The sequence below is a fragment of the Spinacia oleracea genome, chromosome 1, assembly GCF_020520425.1.
Source record: "Spinacia oleracea cultivar Varoflay chromosome 1, BTI_SOV_V1, whole genome shotgun sequence".
NCBI lineage: Eukaryota > Viridiplantae > Streptophyta > Magnoliopsida > Caryophyllales > Amaranthaceae > Spinacia > Spinacia oleracea.
The window spans coordinates 128,552,811-128,578,660 of NC_079487.1; the positions used below are offsets into that span (position 1 = coordinate 128,552,811).

General features: G+C 36.2%; 3 protein-coding genes, 2 long non-coding RNA genes and 3 other non-coding genes across 8 annotated transcripts; 7 read left to right on the top strand and 1 right to left on the bottom strand.

The window, feature by feature from the left end:
- Positions 1 to 248: 248 nt before the first annotated feature.
- Positions 249 to 4,521, top strand: LOC110794523 (multiple organellar RNA editing factor 8, chloroplastic/mitochondrial-like). Its single transcript, XM_021999499.2, has 4 exons — positions 249 to 1,158; positions 1,240 to 1,337; positions 1,699 to 1,764; positions 2,468 to 4,521. The coding sequence occupies exons 1-4, from the start codon at positions 752 to 754 to the stop codon at positions 3,934 to 3,936; spliced, it is 2,040 nt and encodes a 679-aa protein (XP_021855191.1). The 5' UTR covers positions 249 to 751; the 3' UTR covers positions 3,937 to 4,521.
- Positions 3,985 to 6,115, bottom strand: LOC130465671 (uncharacterized). Its single transcript, XM_056834529.1, has 2 exons — positions 5,594 to 6,115; positions 3,985 to 4,128 (listed from the first exon to the last, which is right to left on the bottom strand). The coding sequence occupies exons 1-2, from the start codon at positions 6,113 to 6,115 to the stop codon at positions 3,985 to 3,987; spliced, it is 666 nt and encodes a 221-aa protein (XP_056690507.1).
- A 62-nt stretch (positions 6,116 to 6,177) lies between these two features.
- LOC110794524 (60S ribosomal protein L12-1) lies at positions 6,178 to 6,907 on the top strand. The gene has a single exon (XM_021999500.2). It carries the CDS (start codon positions 6,343 to 6,345, stop codon positions 6,841 to 6,843), a length of 501 nt encoding a protein of 166 aa, XP_021855192.1. The 5' UTR covers positions 6,178 to 6,342; the 3' UTR covers positions 6,844 to 6,907.
- Positions 6,908 to 7,405: 498 nt separating this feature from the next.
- On the top strand, positions 7,406 to 7,497 carry LOC130466446 (small nucleolar RNA SNORD25). Its single transcript, XR_008926673.1, has one exon. It is a non-coding gene; the product is annotated as a small nucleolar RNA SNORD25 (small nucleolar RNA).
- A 3,226-nt stretch (positions 7,498 to 10,723) lies between these two features.
- Positions 10,724 to 12,105, top strand: LOC130466212 (uncharacterized). The gene is made up of 4 exons (XR_008926222.1): positions 10,724 to 11,090; positions 11,191 to 11,227; positions 11,328 to 11,429; positions 12,064 to 12,105. It is a non-coding gene; the product is annotated as an uncharacterized lncRNA (long non-coding RNA).
- Positions 12,106 to 17,915: 5,810 nt separating this feature from the next.
- LOC130466213 (uncharacterized) lies at positions 17,916 to 19,550 on the top strand. The gene is made up of 4 exons (XR_008926223.1): positions 17,916 to 18,535; positions 18,636 to 18,672; positions 18,773 to 18,874; positions 19,509 to 19,550. It is a non-coding gene; the product is annotated as an uncharacterized lncRNA (long non-coding RNA).
- Positions 19,551 to 22,315: 2,765 nt separating this feature from the next.
- LOC130466447 (small nucleolar RNA SNORD25) lies at positions 22,316 to 22,407 on the top strand. The gene has a single exon (XR_008926674.1). It is a non-coding gene; the product is annotated as a small nucleolar RNA SNORD25 (small nucleolar RNA).
- Positions 22,408 to 22,479: 72 nt separating this feature from the next.
- LOC130466693 (small nucleolar RNA snoR136) lies at positions 22,480 to 22,621 on the top strand. The gene has a single exon (XR_008926861.1). It is a non-coding gene; the product is annotated as a small nucleolar RNA snoR136 (small nucleolar RNA).
- Positions 22,622 to 25,850: the final 3,229 nt, after the last annotated feature.

The window sequence follows — 25,850 nt, forward strand, 5'->3', positions numbered from 1 at the left end:
TATATTATAATTTTTATTAGCTTATATATTTTCAAAATATTATTTTTATAAAATTTTATTAATATGTATTTAAAACATTCGTGCGGTTCCGATTTTCAGGAACTTGTTACAACAGGTTCTGGTGCCGGAAATTTCACCAAGGTACCTTGTTGTGGTCACCCTTAGTTATCTATTTTAATTGTTATTGGCTTACATTTTCAAAATTATTTTTATAAATTTTATTAATATTGTAATTAAAAATATTGGTGTCGTTCCCCTTGTCCTTGTGGATAAGTTGGGTTTAGTTGAAATATAATCAAGCGAGCTTTCTCGTGAAAAAAACAACATTGATGTCTTGTATGTATTTCCGAAAGATTTTTTTTGTCATTTAACAGCTTTTAAAAAATAATTTTAAAATTTAACACCTTATTTAATTTTTTATTTTTAAAATATTTAAATACAATAGAATTAAGTAATGTGTTAAATTACAAAAGTTGGTTTTTTTTAAGGGTGTTAAATGTCAAATAAATCAATTTCCGAATGTACAATGGGAATTAGATTTTATTGGATTGGGCCTTTTATGTTCTTTCCTCAAATCAGCCCAATACTACTCATGAACTCCCAAATAAAAATGACCAATCCCAAACCCGTAAACCATCGATTCCTTCTTCAGTTCTTCCTCAACCTCCAGGTTTATGCAGGGTTTTAGCCGGGTGACGAGAGGGAGAGAACGTGAGAAGTAGAGGACTAGAGGGAGAAGGAAGAAGCAACAATGGCGATTTACGCTCACAGACGACTTATTTTCTCTCTTCGTCAACCATTTCAATCCAATTTCAATTATATTTACTCAATTTATCGCCCCTATTCACCTTCTCTTCATTTTCGATCATCTTCATTTTCTTCAACCTCAGCTCTTCGGAAATCCCTGTCATCTTTCAATTTGTCTCAATTGAAACATGACTTTAACTTCAGAGGCAGCTTCAATGGAGGCGTTCGAAGCTTCGCTACTCGATTATCTGAGTCATCTTCTAGAAACAATGGACCGCCTAAAGAGACGATTATGCTGGAAGGTTGCGATTTCGAGCATTGGCTTGTTGTTGTAGAAAATCCTGATCCGCAGCTCACTCGCGATGATATCATTGATGGTTATATCAAAACCCTAGCTCAGATTATTGGAAGGTATCTCCTTTTATCTGTCTTCTTTGATTATTGCGTTAAATTTAGGGTTTTGATCTTTGAATGATTTCTGGATTGGTGCAGTGAAGAAGAAGCCAGAATGAAGATTTATGCCGTTTCTACACGCCATTACTTTGCTTTTAGTGCTTTAATTTCAGAGGAGCTCAGTTATAAGCTCAAAGGTATGCCAAATTATAAATTCAACAAAGTATTAATTTTGTAAATGCATTATCTTTTTATTGGAAAATTTTCTTTTATACTAATGTTATATCATGTTAAATAATTAGTACTTTATGTTTGGAATTGTAATAACTTGCTGAATTTTGGTTATTAGATTGCATAATTACCAGAAACCAGCTTATATCATTATCATTATCATTTTCTATCCGGTAGTTTTAATTTGGGATGTTAAGTAAAAGTTATCTTTCCTAAAAATAATAATCATTCTCAATTTACTGGTGTTCGATTGTGATGATGCTCTACATCATTTATGTTTAGGAAACTGCTAGATGCTAATCATTTTTCTATTTTTATTTGGATCAGAGCTGCCAAATGTTAAATGGGTTCTCCCAGATTCTTACATGGATGTTAAGAACAAAACCTATGCTGGTAAGATCAAAAAAATTCATTGTTGAGTTTTATGTCATAAGAGTATGTTGTTTGAATTTGTCATACGAGTATGATGTTTTTACTTGTTGCACCTTTGTCACTGGATTATTGTATTGTGCTCTGATTGTTGTCTTCTATTATATCACGATAGTATCGTATTTCTGGTTTTCTTTGTTTCTGTCGTTATGCCCCTTTGGTTGTTGTTTTGAGTATGTAACTACATATATTTCCCTTGGAAACTTAACTCATACTCCGTGTGTATCCATTGTGGTCGCAATTGCATTTTGTGTTGTTACTCACTCTTTGCCTAGAGGCTGGAAGTGCTGGGACCTTGGACGGTTATTTGGTCCCGGACCATGTATCAGTTTCTCCTTGGAAGGGCTTTGTTTCCTATTTGTAATTTGTACATGCTTCCTGTGGACACTCTCAGTTTTTAATTTCCCGGGTGCCTAGTTAAATGCCTTGCTAAACATACTTGTGATTCCACTTGTTTTGAAAACTGTACACGAGTAAGCATTGCAATAACTTTCCCTAACCCCGTTGTGCCTGTTCTGGACAAAACCAAAGAGACCAAATTAAAAGACAATTAAGGGGAAGCAGAGGAGATTGCTCTAGAGATGTAGAAGTTTTGGTTTAATTTCGAATTTATTGTCTGACTTCATATATATCTGTTCCTTTCTCGTTTAATTTGCTTAAATTACAGGAGAGCCTTTCATCAATGGGCAGCCAGTTCCATATGACCCAAAATATCATGAGATATGGGTTCGAAACCATGCTGAATCCCAGAGAAATAAAAACAGAAGTTCGAGAAGGCCAAGGGATCCAAACTCGCGATCAAGATCACCCACATCTGTATCTGCACGTGACAATTCGAATCAAAACTGGATATCTGAGCCTAATCCTCAAAATCAGGCCCTACAGACACAGACATCAAACAGGCATAACCAGACTTCTCAGCCTTCATCTTTATCAGGTCCTGGTAATCACCAGCAGAACCAGATATCTTCTGTTGATTCTTTAAATGAAGCTGCACGTTCATCTCAATTGCAGATGCCTCCCCGCTGGCAAAGCCAAGTTCAGAATCAAGCTCCGCCAACCTATTCACAAAACCAGGCCCCTCCAACCTATTCTCAGAATCAGGCTCCTCTAGCATATTCTCAGAATCAGGCTCCTCCAACCTATGCCCAGAATAAAGCTCCTCTTACTTATGCTCAGAATCATCAAGCTCCTTCAACCTATGCTCAGAATCATCAAGCTCCTCCAACCTATGCTCAGAATCAGCAAGCTCCTCCGACCTATTTTCAGAATCAGCAAGCTCCTCCAACCTATTCTCAGAACCATCAAACTCCTTCAATCTACCCTCAGAACCAGGCTCTTCAACCTTCCCTCGTGCATAACCATTCTATGCCCACGACCCCACCTCCTCCACTTCAGCATTCTGGTTCAATGAATCGAAACTCACACGGCTGGGGCGGCCAAAGCCATAGCTGGGCACCTCCAGAAGGATCTACAAATCAAGCCCGTCATCCATCTCACATGCTGAACCAAACACCTCCAAGGTCGTCCGCATCGAACTCGTATGATCCAGCAAATGTTCAGAGCCAGAGTCAGAAGACTGCCACTAGATACCAAAGTCACCCTCCACAACCCCCAAGCCCAGAACCTTCAAATCTTGCAAGTAAAAATCCGTATCTAGTGGCATTGAAGGGGTTATGTGTTGAAGGAGAATACCAAAGTCGGTCATCCCAACCCCAAACTTCGAACAGTTACATGAACGACAATATCTCACCTTCAGCTCCAGCTGGCGACATGCCGAACACAAACTTCTATGGAGGAAGCATGCCATCAAATGTTCAACAGAACAATTACCCATTCAGGGATATTCCGCGTCATGCTCAAAGTGTCGGTTCCTCAAACGGTCATCCTTCACAGTCTTTGCAACAGCAACAATATCAGGACAGTCACAGAACTTACAGAGACATGCCAAGTTCGACGTCAATGGTTCCTCCAGCTCCTGCAAGGGACATGCCCTCTCACATGTGGAACCCGAATCTCCCTAGATGGGATGTTCCAGCTGATGTTCAGCAGAATGGTTACTCCGGAAATATATCACATGTGCAAAATGGCGGAGCACATACTGGCCGCTATCCACCACATACATTTCAAGATTAGCAGTACGAGAACACCTCTAGAGACCTCCAATATACAAACGAGACAGCATCACCTCAAAAATGGAACCACCTGAGCATAACCCCATCGATGCAGAACAGCGTCCTCCAATATGTAAGTGTGACAGCATGACCTCAAAAATGGAACCAGCTGAGCATAACCCCTTTGACGAAGAACAGTGTCAGCCCTAACATCCTGGTGCAGAGTCATCAGTACCATGGTAAAGATATACCAGGGCAATTTCAACATAACATGGGACTATGGAGACCATGCAGACAAAAGACCACCAGGAGCGCGAGAGTCCTACCGGTATGCATCAAAATGATGGATAATTTTGTGACAAATACAAAGTCATATAAATACTTGCATATGATATGAAGTTTTGTATAAAAGGTGTATCTCCATTGATGCTTTACTAATTAAGCTGCTTTGGTTATCACTCATAACAGTCATAAATACTGTTACATCTTAGAAGTAGGGGAAAAGGGGGGAGGGAAACCTGTCAAGAATGCGGAATTAGACAGAATGACCGAAAGACATAATGCCTTCAAGTTGGCGATTTTCTGTAGTAAAGTTTACTTCCTATGATTGTAGTGAGTGTCTATTGAATTGGTGGCGCGGAGGTGACCTAGCTCACGAGTTAACCACTATTAATGACTTAGCTAATGGTACATAGCAGTATAGCACGACATTGGATTCTTTAATTTTAGTTTGTAAAGGATGTAAATAATACATTTATCCGAGGCATAATGAGAACTTGATAAGCTACACACGGTTGCTGAATATGGTGATTAAAAGAATGAAGAATCCAAGCAATAAACACTCGGGTGCATGTTATATGTAATACAAATTAATAACCCAGGACTTCAAAAACATCAACGATTAACTTGCATAGAATGAAATGTAGAACACCCAGAAACATAAAAGCAATAGACACTTGGGTGCATGTTATATGTAATACAATTAATAATCCAGAACTTCAAAAACAACTCATTCAAAAAAATTGAAAAAAATACCAAAATTGAGCCGAGCCAAAATTAGACTACAATTTCAGGGGGAATTCCAACTTTTTTGTGTGTGTGGAGTACAAGAGTGTTAACAGTCGACCATTTTAGGCTAGACTCTTTGAGAGCGGGGGTGGAAAGGGGATTCCTCTCCCTAAGTGTCCCTAGTGGGATTGAATCCCCTAACTTTTTGGTTGGAAGGTGAAATCCTTTCCACTAGGCCAAGACATAGTTAAAAAGTTCCAATATACAAAGTAAATCATTTACGTATTTTTTAGTGAAATCTTCTACAGTACTTTGTACGTAGGTACTCCGTAATAAAAGTAATTGTACTCCGTATATGAAGTATTTGTATTTGAGTCATTTTTTTTTTTAAGGTAAGGAAAAAGTACTTAGGTTCCCCTTCGCACAAGGGTGAAACCTAAGCAATCAGTTTGGACAATATTATCTAAATTGGGGCTGGAGTTCGGGGTGATACACATGGGATCAATGATAAGATGACCAACATTAGCTATCCAATCTGCTGCTCTATTTGCTTCTCGGAAAATATGCTTGATATGCGTAAAGCTGAAGTGTTGAAGTAGCAACTTACTATCTTGAATAATGTTCTGGAGTTTCCAAGGGGGCTTCTAGGTACCAGACAAGGAGTTGATAACCAGTAAATTGTCACCCTCAATGTAAATATCTTTAATGCCAAGGTTGATCGCCTCTTGAATGCCCTTGTGCAGTGCAAGGACTTCTGCCATGTAGACTTGAGAATCACCAAAATTGAAGGATTTTGCAATGATTGCTTTCCCTGTGCTGTCTCTGATGATGATGCCGCCAGCTGCTGACGAAGCTTTACGTGAACCGTCGAAATTGAGTTTGAAGGCGCCCGGCGGGGGCGGAAACCACCTCACAAGGATGGGTTGCGAGGTGGTAGGAGGAGAGGAAGGGGAAGAAGGGAAACCTTTAAATTGTTGATCATCTATCCGGAGCCTGAGCTCCCGTTCTTTGAAGGTGTTAAGGGCTCGGTAGTAGTAGCGACAAGGGGATACTTTGGTGTTTGAGAAAACCATGACATTCCTTTCCTTCCAAATTGTCCAGCATAAGGTAATGAACTTTCGCAAAGCTACCTGGTTACGTCTAAGATAGTCCAGGGTTTTAAAAAAGTCTGTCATTGAGAAGGAGAAACCCATCCAGTTCTTAGTTAATATATGTAACACAGGTTTAGCATTCTTCCAAGGGTTGGCTAAATGGTTACAAACAATAAAGCCCAAAAAATACAGAGGGGCCTTCGTTCAACCTCTGTAAAACCCTAGTTTTATATCATTCCATACCCCCTCCCTCAGTCGCCTCTTCTCTCCCTTATTTTTGCCCTCTCTCTCATTTTCTCTCTCTCCTCCGTCGAATCCACCACACAAAGATGCCGCCAAAGCTCGACCCCTCCCAAGTTGTCGAAGTCTACGTCCGAGTGACCGGTGGCGAAGTCGGCGCCGCCTCCTCACTCGCTCCCAAGATCGGTCCACTCGGTCTCTCCCCCAAGAAGATAGGAGAAGACATCGCCAAGGAAACCGCCAAGGACTGGAAGGGTCTCCGTGTCACCGTCAAGCTTACCGTTCAAAACCGTCAGGCTAAAGTCAGCGTTGTTCCTTCCGCCGCTGCTCTGGTTATCAAGGCATTGAAAGAGCCGGAGCGCGACCGCAAGAAGGTGAAGAATATCAAGCACACTGGTAACATCTCCATTGAGGACGTCATCGAGATTGCTAAGATTATGAAGCCGAGATCTATGGCGAAGGAATTGAAGGGCACTGTGAAGGAGATTCTGGGTACTTGTGTATCTGTTGGTTGTACTGTTGATGGCAAGGATCCTAAGGATTTGCAGCAAGAGATTGCTGATGATGAGGTTGAAATTCCTGAGAACTAAATTTTATAGTTTGTAATGTTATGTTTTTTAATGAAAATTTTAACCACATTTTGTGTGTTCTTAATGTTTGTTTAATTTTGGTGAATTTCTGAAATCGGAGTATCGGTTTAGGTGATTTGGAGACATAGTTGTGGATGAGACTGGTTATACGACGAAATCACGGTAGTTTTTAACTCGGTATTCCTGCTTTAAATGTTAGTTGGATTAAGGAAAAAAAATCAATCATCCGCCGTATTTCTCAGGCCTCCCGATCTAGGGTTTCTGCTATTCTTTCTTATGTTTTCTCATGATTTTGTTTAGTTCCAGAAAATTAATTCTTTCTGTTTTTGAAAATCTCTCTTTTTATACAATTGAAAAACAAATCAGATTCCATGGAAAATAGAGCTTCATTTGTTGGTTGATATGGAGAATATATATTCCTATTGACTCGTTCCCTTGAAGCTACATTAATTCGTGTTGTTTTCTTTTATTTTCTTCCTTGCATTTTTAATGGCGACGAAGATAATCGAAAGCAGCTAAATTTCAGATTTAGTTTACTTTGTTTTTTGAATTGGCAAGAAAATGAAACGATGATGAGTCAATTACAGTACACAGACCTGTAATGATTAGCGGATATGATCGCAATTCATTGAACATCTAAGGGACTGAGTTCCATTTTTCTTGCTTTTTTAATAATATATTTTCAAAATTAATTTTCTATTATTTTTGTTAAAAAAAATGAAATGTTTAAATAGTTTCTTAGAAACCTGTAAATTGGACAATATTGGTAAGTTAATGGATAAAAGTTAAAAGTCGCGGTTTCAATGACTGTTAAAAAAATGCAAATGTTAATGATACAGGACTCTCTTACTCTTAATAAACGTATAAGTTACTGTTGCAATTAAGGAAACTGCATGAACAAATTTGATATGCCTAATTGTAAACGACTTTGTTAATCAAATATTTTACCAAGAATTTGATATGCTTAGGACAATGACAACGGCTCATTTGTATCCAAACGGAATTGGAGTACATACAAGGAAATATGGCGCTTATCGTTTTGGTCCCTTGTTTACATAAGGCATTACCGTATCAAGGCCACTTGTGGTAGTGATTTGAGCAACCAATTTCTATAAATAAAAGAATTTTTGCACGAGAATATACTTACGAGTTAACCAATATTAGTGACTTGGCTAATGATAGCGCACGACATTGAATTCTTTAATTTTAGTTTCTAAAGAATATAAATGTACACCAGATTGCTTAATATAGTGAATCTTTCGGCTATTCCGTACGATATTTTGAGGGAAAAAAGAGACATCCAGACACAAATCCTATTTGAATTCTACTTGTTCTTGTAACTTGGAGGAGGGGAGCGAAGCTTCGCTCCTCGGCCGCCGGATATAGTCACGAGGGAAAAAGAACACATTAATTGTTGAACTCCTTTTAACCCAAAAATAAATAAATAACAATAAAGATTCACATATAACAGGACAACCAAAGGCATATACTACCTCCGTCAAAATAAAATTTAGTGGGAAGAGAGACAATATAATAATTGAGGAGTATTTTCTAATTTAGAAATGTAACAACTAATCTGGGACGGACGAAAAAAAAAGTGTAACAACTAATCTGGGACAGATGGAGTACAAGTTTTAGGGAAGCGGCGCCATCATCTTCATAGTGGTTTTCGGAAGCAAAGAAAATTATCTTAACTTCAATGGAATGGGAGGAAAGGGAAGAAATAATTCCTAAGGGAGAATTAGTTGTTCAGTTTGACAAGATCACACTAAGGCTGAGATCGCTCTGAAAGTGAACGTTAATGGGTTAATGTATGGGAATTAATACTAAATCAAGTTTCTTGGAAGCTAGAGTAGGAGCGATGTGGAAAATTAAAGGATCGTTAGAGGTGATTGATTGATTTATTTTTTTTTATTTTTATTTTGACACTGGCAAAAAACACTTATTCTATTACTAAACATGAGACCTTCTTTCTTGCATTTGTTTGCGATGTTGTGCGCATCTCCAACGTTATTCCTGTTTGTTTTCAAGAGTACACGTGTTAAACCTTAAAGCTATCTCCCTAATTCCTTGTAGAATCCAGTGGATGTCAGTTGTGTTCCCGTTTTTCCCTTTCAAGTTTGTAATCAAATTGGAAGAGTCCGTAAGGGCCATAATGTCCCTAATTCCCTGATCCTCGGCCCATTGCAACAATATTTATTTATTTCGCTTTGTTCAAACTGATGATTATGAAAGAGCGTTGTTTTGGGGGTCTTTGGCTTATTGTAGATCATTACTTGATGTTAACTATGTGAAAACCAAATTTCAGACCTTCGGGTAATAGCTATACTACATTAGTTTGGGTTCGAATTGAAGAACTTCCAGTTGAATATTATGATGAGGATGTGTTGTTTGAAATTGCTAATCAATTAGGGTTGATTATGCTACAGATAAGTTAACCCGAGCAAGATACGCTAAAGTAGCGTGTTAAAATATATTTAACCAAGCCTTTAATAACCAAGGTATGGGTAGGGGCCTAGGGGGTATTGGCAATCTATAGTTTATGAAAGCATAAGTTTGTTGTGTTGTACGTCCGGAAGAATAGGTCACGAGAAGCAAGCTTGTAAAGAGGTTGTACACGATGAGTCTTGGGCCAGTAGTGTGGATAAAGATTGTACGAGCAAAGTTGGGTTTGATAATCAAACTTCAGAAGTAATGGGCCACATTGAAAAAGTTGGTGAGGTCGAGGTGGGAAGTCCATCTGATTACGGACCTTGAACTTTGGTGAATAATAAAAGAAATACGAGGCAATGCGTACGGTAACTTTTGTGTAAGATCGCCTTATCGGAAAGACCAATTTGACTGTTTAACTAATTGGTTCTATTGGTTAACTAATTAGTTCTAGTGATTAACTAATTATTTTTATTGTTTAACTAATTGGTTTCAATCCTTAACTAATTAGTTCAAGTGTTTAACTAATTGATTTCATTGCTTAACTTATATGACATCAATGTGGTCTTTTGTGTTAGACCGCCTTATATAAAAGTTTGCACAACGCTTATTACATCAGAAAGAAAATTCGAAGATAAATCAGTACAAAAGGAGTACTTCTTGAAAAATTGGAAATGGGAAGCAAATTGCATGTCCAGCAGAAAACCTATCAAAGAAAGACGAGGCAAGATTGGGTTCAATGAGGGCTTAGGAACTTTAAGGGCAAGAGAAATCGATCGAACCAGTTGGAGAAACAACAATCGCAGGAGAGGAAAGTCCAGTCTCCGTTATTGACTATTTTTCCAAAGATACTAACAATGAGTGCATGCATGACGCTGAAGGAGCAAATACCCACTCGTGGCATATGGTGTCCACCAAGGGAGTTGTTGGTAAATTTGAAACGGAGAAAAGGGATGGAGATGGGACAATCAATGTCTCAACCGAGGTTGGAATGGGGAGAAATTCGGTGGAATGAGTTATTGGGTTTCCAGCAAAATGAATAAAGGTGACACGTGGTAGCAAGACGATTGAAGGTATAATTCTCTCACACTATTGATAAGAATAAAACAAGAAAAATTAAGGTACCAAGTGAGGGCAGAATAATAAGTGCATTATTGGGTGAATAGTAATAGATGTTCAAGGCTTTATATAAGTGTTAGGATTTGAATTTTTCAAAACGTATTTATTGATGTATAAACTATACAATTATCATTTTATTATGAAATGTCTCTAGGTCCTGTAAGGTTTAACAAAATGCACTGAATACAATCAAGTTTTTCCAAATACCCACGAGGTTTTAAATTGTAATCCCCCGTAATTTTATATATTTCATTTATATATTTTAACGTATATTTAATATATTTAAATAAGAATTTATGAATTTTGGAAATAAATATATAGTTAACGTATATTTATTTATTACATTTTAATATTTTCAACGATTTACGAAATCGAAAATGATTTTAGAATTTTAAGTTGAAAAGAATTTGAATTACGAAAATTGATTGAATTTAGAAAACGATCCTATTCAGTTTTGGACTCGAATCATTAAAGCTAAATCCTAAGTCTAGCCCACTTGAAAAGCCCAACATTAAAACCCAAACTCAAACCCTCCCCTTCTTTCTTCTAATTCACGTGAAAGCTAGGAAGAGAAAAACAAAACCCTCCTTCACTATTCACGTAAGTTTTCAAACCCTCAAGAACTCATCCTCTCTCTCTCCTCGTCGCTGCTCTCCTCCTTCACGCCGTTGCTCCAGCCGCCGGTCTCCTCGCCGTCGGTAAGTATCCTTCGACCTTCTCCTTCGTCGTCCTTTTTTCCCCTGTTTTCGTTCTTCCTTGCGTTTCCTCTCCTCCTTAATGCTTTGTCTTCTTGAACAGCCACCAAGGCCGCCGGACCGCGTCGCTGTCCTCGCCGGTAAGCCACCGCTTCATCTCCTCGTCGTTCCCTTCTTTTCTTTCGATTCACTGCTGTTCATCCTCCCTCACTCCCCTCCTCTTGTTCGACTTGCGCACAGCACCACCCGCGACAGCAACCACCGCTGCCGCCACGTCAACAACCCAGCCGGCCGCCGCTGACCGCGTCGTGCACCGCCCAGCTTTTCCTCTCCTCTTTCTTGGTTATTTCTTAAACCCTAAGTAACTAATTATTTTAATTATAGTTTGTTAATTTAAATGATGTTCTTGGATTAAATTTATAATTTTGTTGTTGAATATGATTTCCAGATTTGGGTGTTGATATTATAAACCAATTATTTTCAGTTTTGGTTAATTAAAAATAAGTTAGGGCTTAATGAGGTTTTATTAATTTGAATTACGTTTTCGTGAATTAAAGTTATGGTTTTTGTGATTAAATTATAAATTTCAGATTATGCAAATTATATAATAAAGTTATTAATTTTCAGATTATCAAATTACTTTGAAATATTAATTTTGATTGTTTAAAGTATGAAATTCAAGGTTTTTATGATTATTAATCATGGTAAGTTGAGTATGGATTATTGAATTCGTCGTTTTGAGATACTAGGAACATAGATTGACCTCGGTGAAGCTTTTAAATGAATTTATATTGCTGAAAATTTAAAGTACGATGTTTGCAAAAAGTTTTCAACGAATTTCAATGATGCTAGGAAATCAAATGTCTAAGTTTAGATATTGGGGAAAGTTCTAAATATGTTTAGGATGCATTTAGAATGCTTTATTATGGTTGCCAATGATTAGAAATTGATTGGGATTACTTGCTGGTTATTTTAGGCGGAGAATTCTCTTTAGGCGACTTTTGAAAGTGTTAAAGTGGCCTATCAATTTGTTTACACAAGGTACGTACATACCTGCGTGCTTGGAATGTGTGCTAATTGTTGAAATCATGTTGATATTATTGTTGAACTTGGTGATGTTGATATTATAGACAAACTTGGTTATATGGAATGTGCATGTTTAATACTGTTGGACAAACTTATTGAACTTATTTTGCACTATAAGAACTGTAACATGTTAGTATGGATGTTTGATACAAACATGTTGGTTGGGGACACTAGATTATTCTATATGATTGGGTTGGATCAATTGGTTGTTGTTCCCTTTCTATCTTTTCACTACTTTATAAGGGCGGAGGACCTTGTTTAGTAAGTTGAAACTTTATGCCCATATAAAGGGTTGCTCATGGTTAAAGGAAAGGTTGGTTAAGTTGGAATGAGTCTTGATTGATGCTGTTATGATCACTTACTTAATTCCAAGATAAAAAAAACAGTTGTGAACAAATGTGAATTGTCTGTCTTATGTAATGGTTGAGTCATAACGGGATCTCAATTTGTAAATCATGTAAAGTGAAACTGAATAGCAATAGCTTTAGACTGTGCACGTCTGAAGTGACGGACAAACAGGAGTTGGGGTTCATGGTGGTAGCCCATGGCCTTTAATTCGGACCGGATTGATCACCGTGTCCTATTTTTATTTAAACGTTCCTCGATATCGCAGGTCACTGAGGTTACGGAGTCGCGCCCGTACCTCGTCTTCCTTAGTGAAGACTTCTGGATGGTCAACTCGGTCCATTGTCTATTTCAACTAAAATAATATTATTGCTAAAAGTCTAGCCTAGTCTAGTCTGGTCAAGTATGGTCGTCAAACTATCATGTTTTGTCTACCCTTGTTTGTGTTCATTAGTATCATGTTAGGGTGTTTCGTTTAATAGAATCATGTTAGGATTATTATTGATTTAGTATGTAGTACTCAGCTTTGCTGATTACGTGCTTTTGCTTGTGCATGTTGATCATGGCTATGCCTTATTGATCCTGTGATGACCCAATCTTTGGTGAGCAGTCTCTAAGGATCAATAAGCATTGTCCATCTGCAGGTTTGAAGATGTTGCATCATTGGGATCGGGAATAGAGAGCTTGTATTTAGTTTTGATTTGCTAAGTTGACTTGGGTTTGTTTAAATGGACTTTAAACTTGTCATACTATTTATATTTCCTTATTTTCGTTGGTTGATTTTTGAGACTAAACCTGTAATCGATTATTTATAAACCTAAAGTTAGTTTTATGTTTTCCGCTGCAAAATTCTGAATAAGCCGTTACGTTTTCACACGGGCGATAATGCCTTGATAATTCTCTATGTTTTATATTAAAAGGTTATTTTAGAAAAGAGAGAATTGTCGGGGTGTTACAAAGTGGTATCTAGAAGCTAAGGTTTTACTTTAATAAATTTTTAGGCGCCTAACTATCTAGTTATTTAAAATAAATTTCTTAAAAATCGAGATTCTACGTATTATAGTGTTCAAAAATTGGTACTTTTTTTTTGGGGGGGCAGATCTCCTTTTATCTTGTTTGAAAGTATATAATATTTCTTATTTAAGTTCGAAATCAAATTATTTATTCGAATTAAATTGACTTTCGAAATTTTTATTCTTTTTCTTATTAATTATTATTCAAAAAAAGGAGTACAATTTTTTTTTTAGAAGTTCAATTTTTTTTTTTAAATTGTTTCAAGAGTTAGAATTCGTTATTTAAAAAAAAAAATATATATATATAAATCTTCTTCGAATTAATAACTTTATTTTCGAATTTATTCGCTACGCATTTCCTTAATTTATTTTACTTTATTTATTTTATATTTTTATTCTATGTTATAATTTTATTATATTATCGTCCTTTTAATTTGTTATTTAAACTATTTCAATGCTTTAGTTTATGAGAGATGGGTAGTATAAGAAGGGCATATAAGATAGAATTATATGTGCATTAGTAGCTAGTCAATGCTAGCATAAGAAATTGATTGTTATGTACGTGCGTATGCTAATTGTTTAATGTTACATTTAAATGTGCATAAAGAATTGTTTGCTTCCACCAAACTTATTGCATTATTGAACTTTGTTTATGATTTGGCTGGAAAATCGTTAGTGAGACCTTGAATTGTTTATTTCAGGAATAAAATGTTTCTTTCCAAGTATACCAACATAGGATCCTTCGAGAAACTTGATATAGAAACCCCTGATATTTACGTGAAGAAAATTGTGTTTGGATGTGAATATTATGCTAAAGTTCAAGGGCAACCTATCTTAATGAGAAAGGATATCATAGCAGCCACTATCATTAATTGTTTACCTAACCAAAATGCCATACCTAGAACTCAAATATAGGTTTAAAGACATGCATTCTGATGATGGAACACCAAAGTTGATTAAGTATGGGACTAGGGATGGTAGGTAGAGATATGACGTAGAGATCCTGACCACCATTATTGAGGTCGTAGAAAATGGGTTCAAGGAGGGTAGAAACTCATGGAGTCATGCTTGGGATGCAGTTATAGAAGAACCTATTAGAGTTGTAAATATCTAGAGGGAAATGATGTAACCGTGGAGAATGAGAATGTAGTGGTTGAGGCAAATAACCCTAACCCAGTGGCCCATGAGCCTACCATTGAGATTCCTAGTGAGTCGGATGTGGAACCTAAAGGTGATGGTGAGGTGGCAAGTGAGTCTCATCAAGATAAAGACATGAAAGAAGACTCATACTCGGAAGAAGAATTCGACGAATATTGAAGATCTAGATCTTACTCCACAAGTTTCCAAGGAAAGAATAGGTAGGCAAGATGCCTTAAACATTTGAAGTTGTAATAGTTAGTTAGTTCTTTTATGTTTTAAAGAATAAGTGGCATATCAGCAACGGTTTAAAGTTAAAGCAATAAGAGTTTGAGTTATTCTTTATTCTCTTCAAGGATATAATAAGCCTTTATAGAGTTAGCAATAGAAGTTAAAGTATTCATTTCCAGTTTGAGAGTTTCGTTATTCAACAACAATAGTTTATGTTTGTGTCGTAGAACCTTTATGTTAATTTGAGGACAAGTGCGTTATTATGGTTTAGAAATTGTTATTAACATTCTTTTGAGGAATAGAGTTAGATTATTGATAATCCAAATGATCAAAAGTTTATTTTGGGCACGCGAATGGGAATATTATTACTTATTTGTTGTGATTGAACTTCCATTCATTGGTTTTCAAATTTTATGTCCTTGATAGGGATATTTTCTTGAATGAGTGACAATGATTGCTCTATTATTGGTGTACATTCTTGAATAAGTGTTTGTTGATGCGATCTCTATGATCAAATCTAAAATTCTTTCGTAGAGGGGACATATGAGTTATGTATCGTAGAGTAATTAATTTTAGGTCGCACACTAGAATGTCAAGCAATAGTGAGTTAGTTGCTACTATTCGCCTTTTGGCGGGAAGACTGGCTGAAGAGAGAACTGAGCGTCCTGATTCTACTGGGGACATGTTTGAGAGACTAACCAAAGTTAAGCCATCATACTTTAAGAAGCAAGCTGATCCTACCTTTCTAGAGAACTGGGTTAGAGAGTTTGAGAAACTGTTTGGGGATGTGAACTGTCTTGAGAACATGAGAGTGGGTCAAGTTGCACTGTACTTGGAAGATGAAGCTGATTTGTGGTGGAGAGAAAATGGGGTTAGACTTAGCGTTGTTGAGAGATTCAATTGGGATTCATTTGTTACCGTCTTAAGGAAAAAGTTTTATCCTCTTTTTATGAGAAAACAAAAGGCACAAGAATTCATAAACCTTAGGATGGGATTGGCTAAGTTTGTACAACGCTAAGATAGACGTACTGTGAAATTCAGAAAGTAAATTTAAGGAACCATATTGGAAGATTGACCTCGTATAGATGTTTTGAGAAGTCCAAGAACCTTTAGTTATTTCTGTAATGCAAGTGAGGACTTGGTGAACAAGAAGTGTGAACTATTTTTCGATAGTGTGTTAGAGGTTAGTAAAGAAGTTAGAGTGAAAATCGAGGATGTTACCTTTGTGAATGGATTCATTGATGTGTTTCCGAGTGAAATTGCGAGTATGTCACCTGCTAGAGCCTTTGAGTTCATTATAGAGTTAAATCCTGAAACGACACCTATATCTAAGGAACCTTATAGCATGACACCTCCTGAAATGAGCTAATTAGGACACAGTTGTAAGAATTGTTTGGTCAAGGAATATATTAGGCCTAGTGCATCACCGTGGGGAGCTCCTGTGTTGTTTGTTAAGGAGAAAAACAAGAGTATGGAATTATGCATCGATTTCAGGGAGCTAAACACCATCCATAACAAGTATCCCTTGCCTAGGATAGATGACATATTGGATCAATTGAATTGGGCGAGTGTGTTCTCGAAGACTGATTTGCGTTTGAAGTACCACCAATTGGGAATAGCTGATAAGGGTCTAAGACCTCATTAGGATTCGTCATTGTCATTATGGGTCTTAGAGTAACGTCTTTTGGGTTAACCAATGCACCTGCATTAATTATGGATTTGATGAATGAGATTTTCTACGAATTCCGAATTAAGTTCGTTATTATGTTACTGATGGTATCCTGATTTATTCAAGGAATGAAAAGAGCATAATGAAATCTTGAGGATTACTTTGGAGACGCTTAAAAAGAATCTAGTTTTATTAAATGAAGTATACAAATCTTGAAGTCATATGTGTATAAGTGACATTGACGGAAAAGTGAAGGGCTAAATTGATTGAGAACTATGTTACGTAAGGGAATAAATTTAAGAGAAGATTTGAGTGGTCCAGGATCGTTAGAAATTATTTGTTGTCTGGAAAAGATGAAAAGAAATACATGAATTGGTGAAAGAGCTAAGAGTTAAGCCCAAAAGTTATACATCCGTGAAAGACATAAGGAGGTTTGGTAAAAAGGAAAAGTTGACCAGAAGGAGTCTCTGTAGATCCTGCTAAGACTCAAGCTGTAAGTGAGTGACCTATTCCAAGAACGTGTCTGGTATCTAAAGTTTTCTAGGCCTAGATGACCATTATAGGAGGTTGTGAAAGACTTTTGGAAGAAAGAAAAACCAATGAGCAACTTGTTGAAAAAGGAATCGAAATTCAAGAGTGAGAAATGTGAAGAAGCTTTCCAGATCTTAAAAGAGAGTTTGACATCCGCACCTGTTGTCGCGTCAGTTGAAACCTTGTGAGACAAATAACCCTACCCATAACCTAGAGCTAATTGTTATTGCATTCGCTGTGAAGATTTGAAGACATTACCTTTATATGAAAACGTTTGAGATCCTTACCGACCATAAAAGTCAAAAATTTTTGCAAAAAGTTCCAATTGAACCTTGGGAACAACATTGAAAATGAGTATTGCCTTTCACCCTGCGACTGATGGATAGACTGAGGGGATTAACTAAACCATGGAAGATACGTTGAGAGCCTGTACTAGTGACTTTAAAAGACAGTTGGGAACACCATATAGATTTGATTGAATTTTCGTGCAACAATAGTTATCATGCGAGCATTAAGATGTCACATTTTGAAGCATTTTATGGAAAGAAGTGCAAAAGCCCCACTTGCGGGAATAATTTTCGTAAAAATATTGTATTGGGGACAGACTTCGTTGAAGGTGAAATATCCAAAGTTATTCCCTGAGATGAGTTACGAGGGCGTAACTCGTTTTCTTTAAGGGGGGTAGAATGCGATAGAAATTCGCGCTTTTTTTACCTATTTTTATGGTATTTTATGCATTTTATGCTCATTTTTAGCAACTTATACATGTTGATGTAAAGGAAATAGATTCTCCGCATAAGAAAATGTGTTCTTGAATATTACAAGTAACTCTTAGTTGGCAAAAGAGTGCACAAGAGTGGCACAAAGTACTTCTACAATAAGAATAAGTTGAAAAGTTTGGAAAAATATGTGAATTTTCGTGTCAAGTTTCGGGACGAAACTTCTTTTAAGAGGGGTAGATTGTAATCCCCCGTAATTTTATATATTTCATTTATATATTTTAACGTATATTTAATATATTTAAATAAGAATTTATGAATTTTGGAAATAAATATATAGTTAACGTATATTTATTTATTACATTTTAATATTTTCAACGATTTACGAAATCGAAAATGATTTTAGAATTTTAAGTTGAAAAGAATTTGAATTACGAAAATTGATTGAATTTAGAAAACGATCCTATTCAGTTTTGGACTCGAATCATTAAAGCTAAATCCTAAGTCTAGCCCACTTGAAAAGCCCAACATTAAAACCCAAACTCAAACCCTCCCCTTCTTTCTTCTAATTCACGTGAAAGCTAGGAAGAGAAAAACAAAACCCTCCTTCACTATTCACGTAAGTTTTCAAACCCTCAAGAACTCATCCTCTCTCTCTCCTCGTCGCTGCTCTCCTCCTTCACGCCGTTGCTCCAGCCGCCGGTCTCCTCGCCGTCGGTAAGTATCCTTCGACCTTCTCCTTCGTCGTCCTTTTTTCCCCTGTTTTCGTTCTTCCTTGCGTTTCCTCTCCTCCTTAATGCTTTGTCTTCTTGAACAGCCACCAAGGCCGCCGGACCGCGTCGCTGTCCTCGCCGGTAAGCCACCGCTTCATCTCCTCGTCGTTCCCTTCTTTTCTTTCGATTCACTGCTGTTCATCCTCCCTCACTCCCCTCCTCTTGTTCGACTTGCGCACAGCACCACCCGCGACAGCAACCACCGCTGCCGCCACGTCAACAACCCAGCCGGCCGCCGCTGACCGCGTCGTGCACCGCCCAGCTTTTCCTCTCCTCTTTCTTGGTTATTTCTTAAACCCTAAGTAACTAATTATTTTAATTATAGTTTGTTAATTTAAATGATGTTCTTGGATTAAATTTATAATTTTGTTGTTGAATATGATTTCCAGATTTGGGTGTTGATATTATAAACCAATTATTTTCAGTTTTGGTTAATTAAAAATAAGTTAGGGCTTAATGAGGTTTTATTAATTTGAATTACGTTTTCGTGAATTAAAGTTATGGTTTTTGTGATTAAATTATAAATTTCAGATTATGCAAATTATATAATAAAGTTATTAATTTTCAGATTATCAAATTACTTTGAAATATTAATTTTGATTGTTTAAAGTATGAAATTCAAGGTTTTTATGATTATTAATCATGGTAAGTTGAGTATGGATTATTGAATTCGTCGTTTTGAGATACTAGGAACATAGATTGACCTCGGTGAAGCTTTTAAATGAATTTATATTGCTGAAAATTTAAAGTACGATGTTTGCAAAAAGTTTTCAACGAATTTCAATGATGCTAGGAAATCAAATGTCTAAGTTTAGATATTGGGGAAAGTTCTAAATATGTTTAGGATGCATTTAGAATGCTTTATTATGGTTGCCAATGATTAGAAATTGATTGGGATTACTTGCTGGTTATTTTAGGCGGAGAATTCTCTTTAGGCGACTTTTGAAAGTGTTAAAGTGGCCTATCAATTTGTTTACACAAGGTACGTACATACCTGCGTGCTTGGAATGTGTGCTAATTGTTGAAATCATGTTGATATTATTGTTGAACTTGGTGATGTTGATATTATAGACAAACTTGGTTATATGGAATGTGCATGTTTAATACTGTTGGACAAACTTATTGAACTTATTTTGCACTATAAGAACTGTAACATGTTAGTATGGATGTTTGATACAAACATGTTGGTTGGGGACACTAGATTATTCTATATGATTGGGTTGGATCAATTGGTTGTTGTTCCCTTTCTATCTTTTCACTACTTTATAAGGGCGGAGGACCTTGTTTAGTAAGTTGAAACTTTATGCCCATATAAAGGGTTGCTCATGGTTAAAGGAAAGGTTGGTTAAGTTGGAATGAGTCTTGATTGATGCTGTTATGATCACTTACTTAATTCCAAGATAAAAAAAACAGTTGTGAACAAATGTGAATTGTCTGTCTTATGTAATGGTTGAGTCATAACGGGATCTCAATTTGTAAATCATGTAAAGTGAAACTGAATAGCAATAGCTTTAGACTGTGCACGTCTGAAGTGACGGACAAACAGGAGTTGGGGTTCATGGTGGTAGCCCATGGCCTTTAATTCGGACCGGATTGATCACCGTGTCCTATTTTTATTTAAACGTTCCTCGATATCGCAGGTCACTGAGGTTACGGAGTCGCGCCCGTACCTCGTCTTCCTTAGTGAAGACTTCTGGATGGTCAACTCGGTCCATTGTCTATTTCAACTAAAATAATATTATTGCTAAAAGTCTAGCCTAGTCTAGTCTGGTCAAGTATGGTCGTCAAACTATCATGTTTTGTCTACCCTTGTTTGTGTTCATTAGTATCATGTTAGGGTGTTTCGTTTAATAGAATCATGTTAGGATTATTATTGATTTAGTATGTAGTACTCAGCTTTGCTGATTACGTGCTTTTGCTTGTGCATGTTGATCATGGCTATGCCTTATTGATCCTGTGATGACCCAATCTTTGGTGAGCAGTCTCTAAGGATCAATAAGCATTGTCCATCTGCAGGTTTGAAGATGTTGCATCATTGGGATCGGGAATAGAGAGCTTGTATTTAGTTTTGATTTGCTAAGTTGACTTGGGTTTGTTTAAATGGACTTTAAACTTGTCATACTATTTATATTTCCTTATTTTCGTTGGTTGATTTTTGAGACTAAACCTGTAATCGATTATTTATAAACCTAAAGTTAGTTTTATGTTTTCCGCTGCAAAATTCTGAATAAGCCGTTACGTTTTCACACGGGCGATAATGCCTTGATAATTCTCTATGTTTTATATTAAAAGGTTATTTTAGAAAAGAGAGAATTGTCGGGGTGTTACATAAATAATATTAAAAAATGCTTTAAAAGCTAACAGATGTATTCCCGGTTGGTTGTTGAAACCTTTTGCACCAAATACCTTATGATACAATATAATGGACCAAATTAAGTACCCCTATTAATTAAAACGACTAAAAATGCCAGATTTTGAAAAAACTAGTCGTTCAACACATCATTTCCCTTCTAAATAAACCCAACTCTTTATCTCTATCTCTCTAACATTCTCTCACACACTCTCACACTCTTTCTCAAAATTGATTTTTTGTTGTGAATTGGGACCTTTACCCAATTTTCAGTGGTTGACTCGCGCGTGCCTCGAACGTGTTTATTTAAAAAAAAGGGTTTTCCCCTTCGGTCCCCCCTGTACTACCCTAAAAACCAAAAAATAAATATAATTAACCCTTTACTTTGGACAGATTTGACGAATAAGAAGAAAAAAACATTTTTTTCAATAAACACATGTCCGACACGCGCGAGTTAATCACCGGGAAATTGAAGTCCATCTTCGAAAAATTGGAGTCAACTATCGGGAATTGGATAAAGGTCCCAATTCAAAACAAAACGTTAATTTTAGGTCTCATTTCACAATAACTTTTTTTATAAGGTTCTTTGTCACAATTTTTGGACTTTAAACGGTCCTTTTTCGACAAAAAATCCGTTTTTTATAATGTTATCACTTTCATCCAAAATATAACATTGAGAAAATGTGAATGATCTAATGCCATAGTGGGAAAATGCAAGAAATTAAATTCCCCAACAAATTTGATTGGTTAAAAGATTACCAATGTGAAGAATAAAATAAAAATCCTAAACATAATAGATAAATAACAAAAAGGGACTGAAAGAGTAGATTAAAATAGATTAGGGCCCAATTTGTTAAAATTAGGAAATAAACAACCCAAATAGCAGGAACGGGTCTGCGTAGCACAACCCATAACTTTTAACAATAACGTGTTCATAAAGCGCCGCAAACACTCGGGTCATCAAAACCCCTAATTTCCCAAATTCCCCCACCTTATATAATCTCAACTTAGATCTCATCTTCAATTCAATCATCCGCCGTATTTCCCAGGCCTCCCGATCTAGGGTTTCTGCTGTTCTTTCTTCTCATATTTTTCAAATGAATTTGTTCTAAGTTTTAGGAAATTTATGCTTTTGTTTTTTCAAATCTGTATTTTTCGTAAAATGAAAAACAGATCAGATTCCATGGAAAAGAGAGCTTCATTTGTTGGTTGATATGGAGAATATATATTCCTATTGACTCGTTCCCTTGAAGCTACATTAATTCGTGTTGTTTTCTTTTATTTTCTTCTTTGCAGTTTTAATGGCGATGAAGATAATTGAAAGCAGCTAAATTTCAGATTTAGTTTACTTTGTTTTTTGAATTGGCAAGAAAATGAAACGATGATGAGTCAATTACAGTACACAGACCTGTAATGATTAGCGGATATGATCGCAATTCATTGAACATCTAAGGGACTGAGTTCCATTTTACTTGCTTTTTTAAAAATATATTTTCAAAATTATTTGAATGGTTTTATGCTAATAATTATGAATAATACTGGGTTCACTTTAATTGAGGTTAAAATGGTGCTAATACAAAATGGGCATTGTTAATAAATGTGAATCCAAAAGTGATTTGTTCCCCTCGCTATCCAGTGTAGATTTTTTATGCTGCATTTGGACGTTGGGTAACTACATTTTTTAATTACCTTTTTATTAAAAAGAAATTGAATTGTTTTGACAGTTTCTTCGCATTATTGTTTGTAAAAATTAGTAGAAACCCGGAAAATGGGGCAGTAGTTTTGATGTAAAGGAGAGAAGTTAACTCGGGATTACGATGATTGTTCAAAAAAATTAAAATGTTAATGATACGAATCTCTTGATAAACGTGTAAGTTACTGTTTCAAATAAGGACGCTGCCTAAACAAATCTTTAATTGATATGCCGAATTGCAAATGACGTAATCAAATATTTTACCCAGAATTCTTGTTTGGGTTTGTTATGGACTTTGGTTAGGGATGTTAAAGACTTGATCCAACCGATTTATGAATTTATGAAAAAAATTAAAGTGACCCGAAATAAAAATATCCCAGATTCAATCTGCAAAACCAAAATGGTTCAATACAACTACATTATCCGATAGTGCAACTACATGTCTGATTATATCCGACTCGTAATAACCGATAACCAGATTTGACACCCCTAACTTCAGCCAACCTATGGAGTGATTAGTCTCGTGCCAGGCCAATGGGTCTAGTTCTCGGATGGTCCTTTGTTTGACGCAAAAAATCCGCAGAGAGCACACTCCTAGACTTGTAGGTAGGGTTGTCAATCGATTGTGGTGTATATCAGATTGGATACTGTTTTGTACTGGGTCATTGTGCTTATGCAGATTGATTTTGCGAATTTTTTTTTCGGGTCACTTCGTTGTGCCAGACATTATTTAGATACTTTTCCGCGCTAGGAAGGTAAAGATGAGCCGATTCGCACTAGGAAGGTCCTTGAATATTGAATCCCAATGAAACGAGGTGCAACGTCAAATAAAGTTTTGTCAAAGCAATGAGAACAAATCTGACCAAACAACAAAAAAATCCTCAAAGCACCCCACCTGAAAGAGAGAAACAATGTATATTGTAAGGTTATTTTAAATTTATAAGTGTATAATTTGGGACGGATGAAAAAAAATATAACAAATAATATGGGATGAAAGGGGTAGCATTTAGCGAATTTTCATAATTTACAAGAACTTTATATAAGAGAGTATAAAAAAATATGATAAACTAATGTTTACTTGATTTTTTTTAGCACATAAATTGAAACAAGAAGATTAGCAAATTTTCAAATTTTAGTAGAGTTTATATTAGGAATGAGTATAAAAAGATCTTAGAACAGAAGTGAAAACTTTAAGTCTGGAAAGGATATGAGAAATTAAAAATTAATAAAAATATACGTGGTATCGCTCCTCCTTCCTCTCTCTCCCTCTCAAAGCCTCCATTAGTGAATTTTGAAGGGGCTTCCATCGATTTTACCGGTGGAAAGCCCAAACTTTATTATTTTGTTAGTTTATTCCTTTAATGCTTCCTCCTTGTGCGAGGACCTTTTCTCCCTTGAAAAACGGGGCTTTTCTTTTCCTTCAAGGAAACTTGTTTCTTAGGTTATTTCGTAGATCTATGTGTATTAGGGAAGAATATCACTGGAAGATCAAGAACGTCAAGATGAAGGTCAGATTTCAATTGCTAACATCAGGCATTAAAGATATTGAGTTATCAAAAGTCGATTATGGTTGGAATACTACCATATCAAAGAAGCGGTTCCGAAGCGTGCATACTAGTAAATTGGATGAAGAATTTCATATTGATGTTTTAGATTATATGTTATTTGGGGCTAATTATTGTTGTAGATGCCGTATGGCAATTTATTAATGATAATTTTCCTACTCCCTTAAAAAAAAAAAGCTTAGAACAAAAAAAAATAAAAACATGTAGCCTAATTTCCCCAACCAAAGAAGAGGATAAGTAAAAGAAATAAAAACTGACATAATTAACCAACAAGTATCGAACCTGCGATGTGGAGCAGCAACTTTAGTGAACGAGAGAATACTCTGTGGAGTACTATATTTCGCTGAACAGACGACTTTACCCCAACCCCCCCCCCCCCCCTCCCCTTGTATTTTGCCAATATGGGTTCACTTGAACCCGCCGAGCTCATATTGGCACCGCCACTGAACCAGTCCACCAATCAAAACCTCCACAAACCAACCAACAAATCCCAATTCCTTTACTACCTTATATCTCCATCATAGACAAACAATACTCCGTACAATTTAAAATAACCCACAATAGAGTTGGTAGTGGGTTGGGTTGGGTTGGGTTGGAATCAGGTCGACCCATATATAAACGGGTTGATATTTTCCCATCCCAACCCGACCTATTTAGTTAAACTGGTTGAAATTCTCAACCAAAATCAAACCGATTATAAACGGGGTACTTAAAGTTGACCCCCCCCCCCCCCCTTTTTTTTTTGTTATTTTATCTTTATAAGTTAAATTGACTGTACTATATAATTGTGGGGTGGTTTTATGAAGCAAATCTCATAGAAAAATTAATACTCTAATACGTATTTGACATGAATCAAAACGTTAAATAATTATTCAATGTCAAGGTAAAAACGAGAAACAAAATCTTTCAAATAACATTTTACATATCTATAGTATATACTAGCTTGAACTTAAACAGGTTAGGCGGGTTATTTTCGGGTTGAAAATTTCAACATGACCCAACCCATTTAATTCAATGGTTGACCCATTTAAACAATTAGAAAATTTTAACCCAACCTTTTATTATTGGGTTGAGTTAGTTTTTGCTAGTTCTAACTCTCACAAACTGAAACCGCAACACCCAATCCAGTAATCAACAACCTTAAAAGGACAATTTCCAACAAAACTGTAAAGAGACCTAATTAAAACTACCCTCACCAGCTTACTAAAACACAATAAACAAAAATAAATCAAGCCAAACAAGAGAACTAAAATGGCAACAAATAGGGAGAAAACCATGGCAAGTACTCCATAACATATTTTTGACACATCTTATGTTGACTTTTGTTGAATTGCCCCTTCAAATACTTCAACATGCGGGGACCTTTATGAGTATAGAATAGAAAACTATGTCTCACAGTGATTGTGCCAAAATCAATTTTTATTTGCTAATTCGAACTTGTTCACGAGTTGTTCACATACATATCAACGCAGTGACATCTCTAGCTAAATTCATTTTCCTAAAAACCCAATAGAAACAAGTTCGTCCAAATTAAAAACAAAAAACATTTTTACAAAGAGAAACAAAGTACGTTAAGACACCAAGTTGGTGAGTTTACATGTAAGAGAATTGACCAAACGTCCAAACCTACCCATGAAACTATGACCTGATA

Bases quoted from the DNA above. Each gene is read 5' to 3' on its own strand.
- LOC110794523 (XM_021999499.2), top strand. From the start codon at position 752: ATGGCGATTTACGCTCACAGACGACTTATTTTCTCTCTTCGTCAACCA. The intron at 1,338-1,698 runs GTATGCCAAATT...TATTTGGATCAG, and splicing joins GCTCAGTTATAAGCTCAAAG to AGCTGCCAAATGTTAAATGG. The intron at 1,765-2,467 runs GTAAGATCAAAA...CTTAAATTACAG, and splicing joins TAAGAACAAAACCTATGCTG to GAGAGCCTTTCATCAATGGG.
- LOC130465671 (XM_056834529.1), bottom strand. From the start codon at position 6,115: ATGGGTTTCTCCTTCTCAATGACAGACTTTTTTAAAACCCTGGACTAT. The intron at 4,129-5,593 runs GTTATCAACTCC...ACTCTGCACCAG, and splicing joins TTGAGGGTGACAATTTACTG to GATGTTAGGGCTGACACTGT.
- LOC110794524 (XM_021999500.2), top strand. From the start codon at position 6,343: ATGCCGCCAAAGCTCGACCCCTCCCAAGTTGTCGAAGTCTACGTCCGA.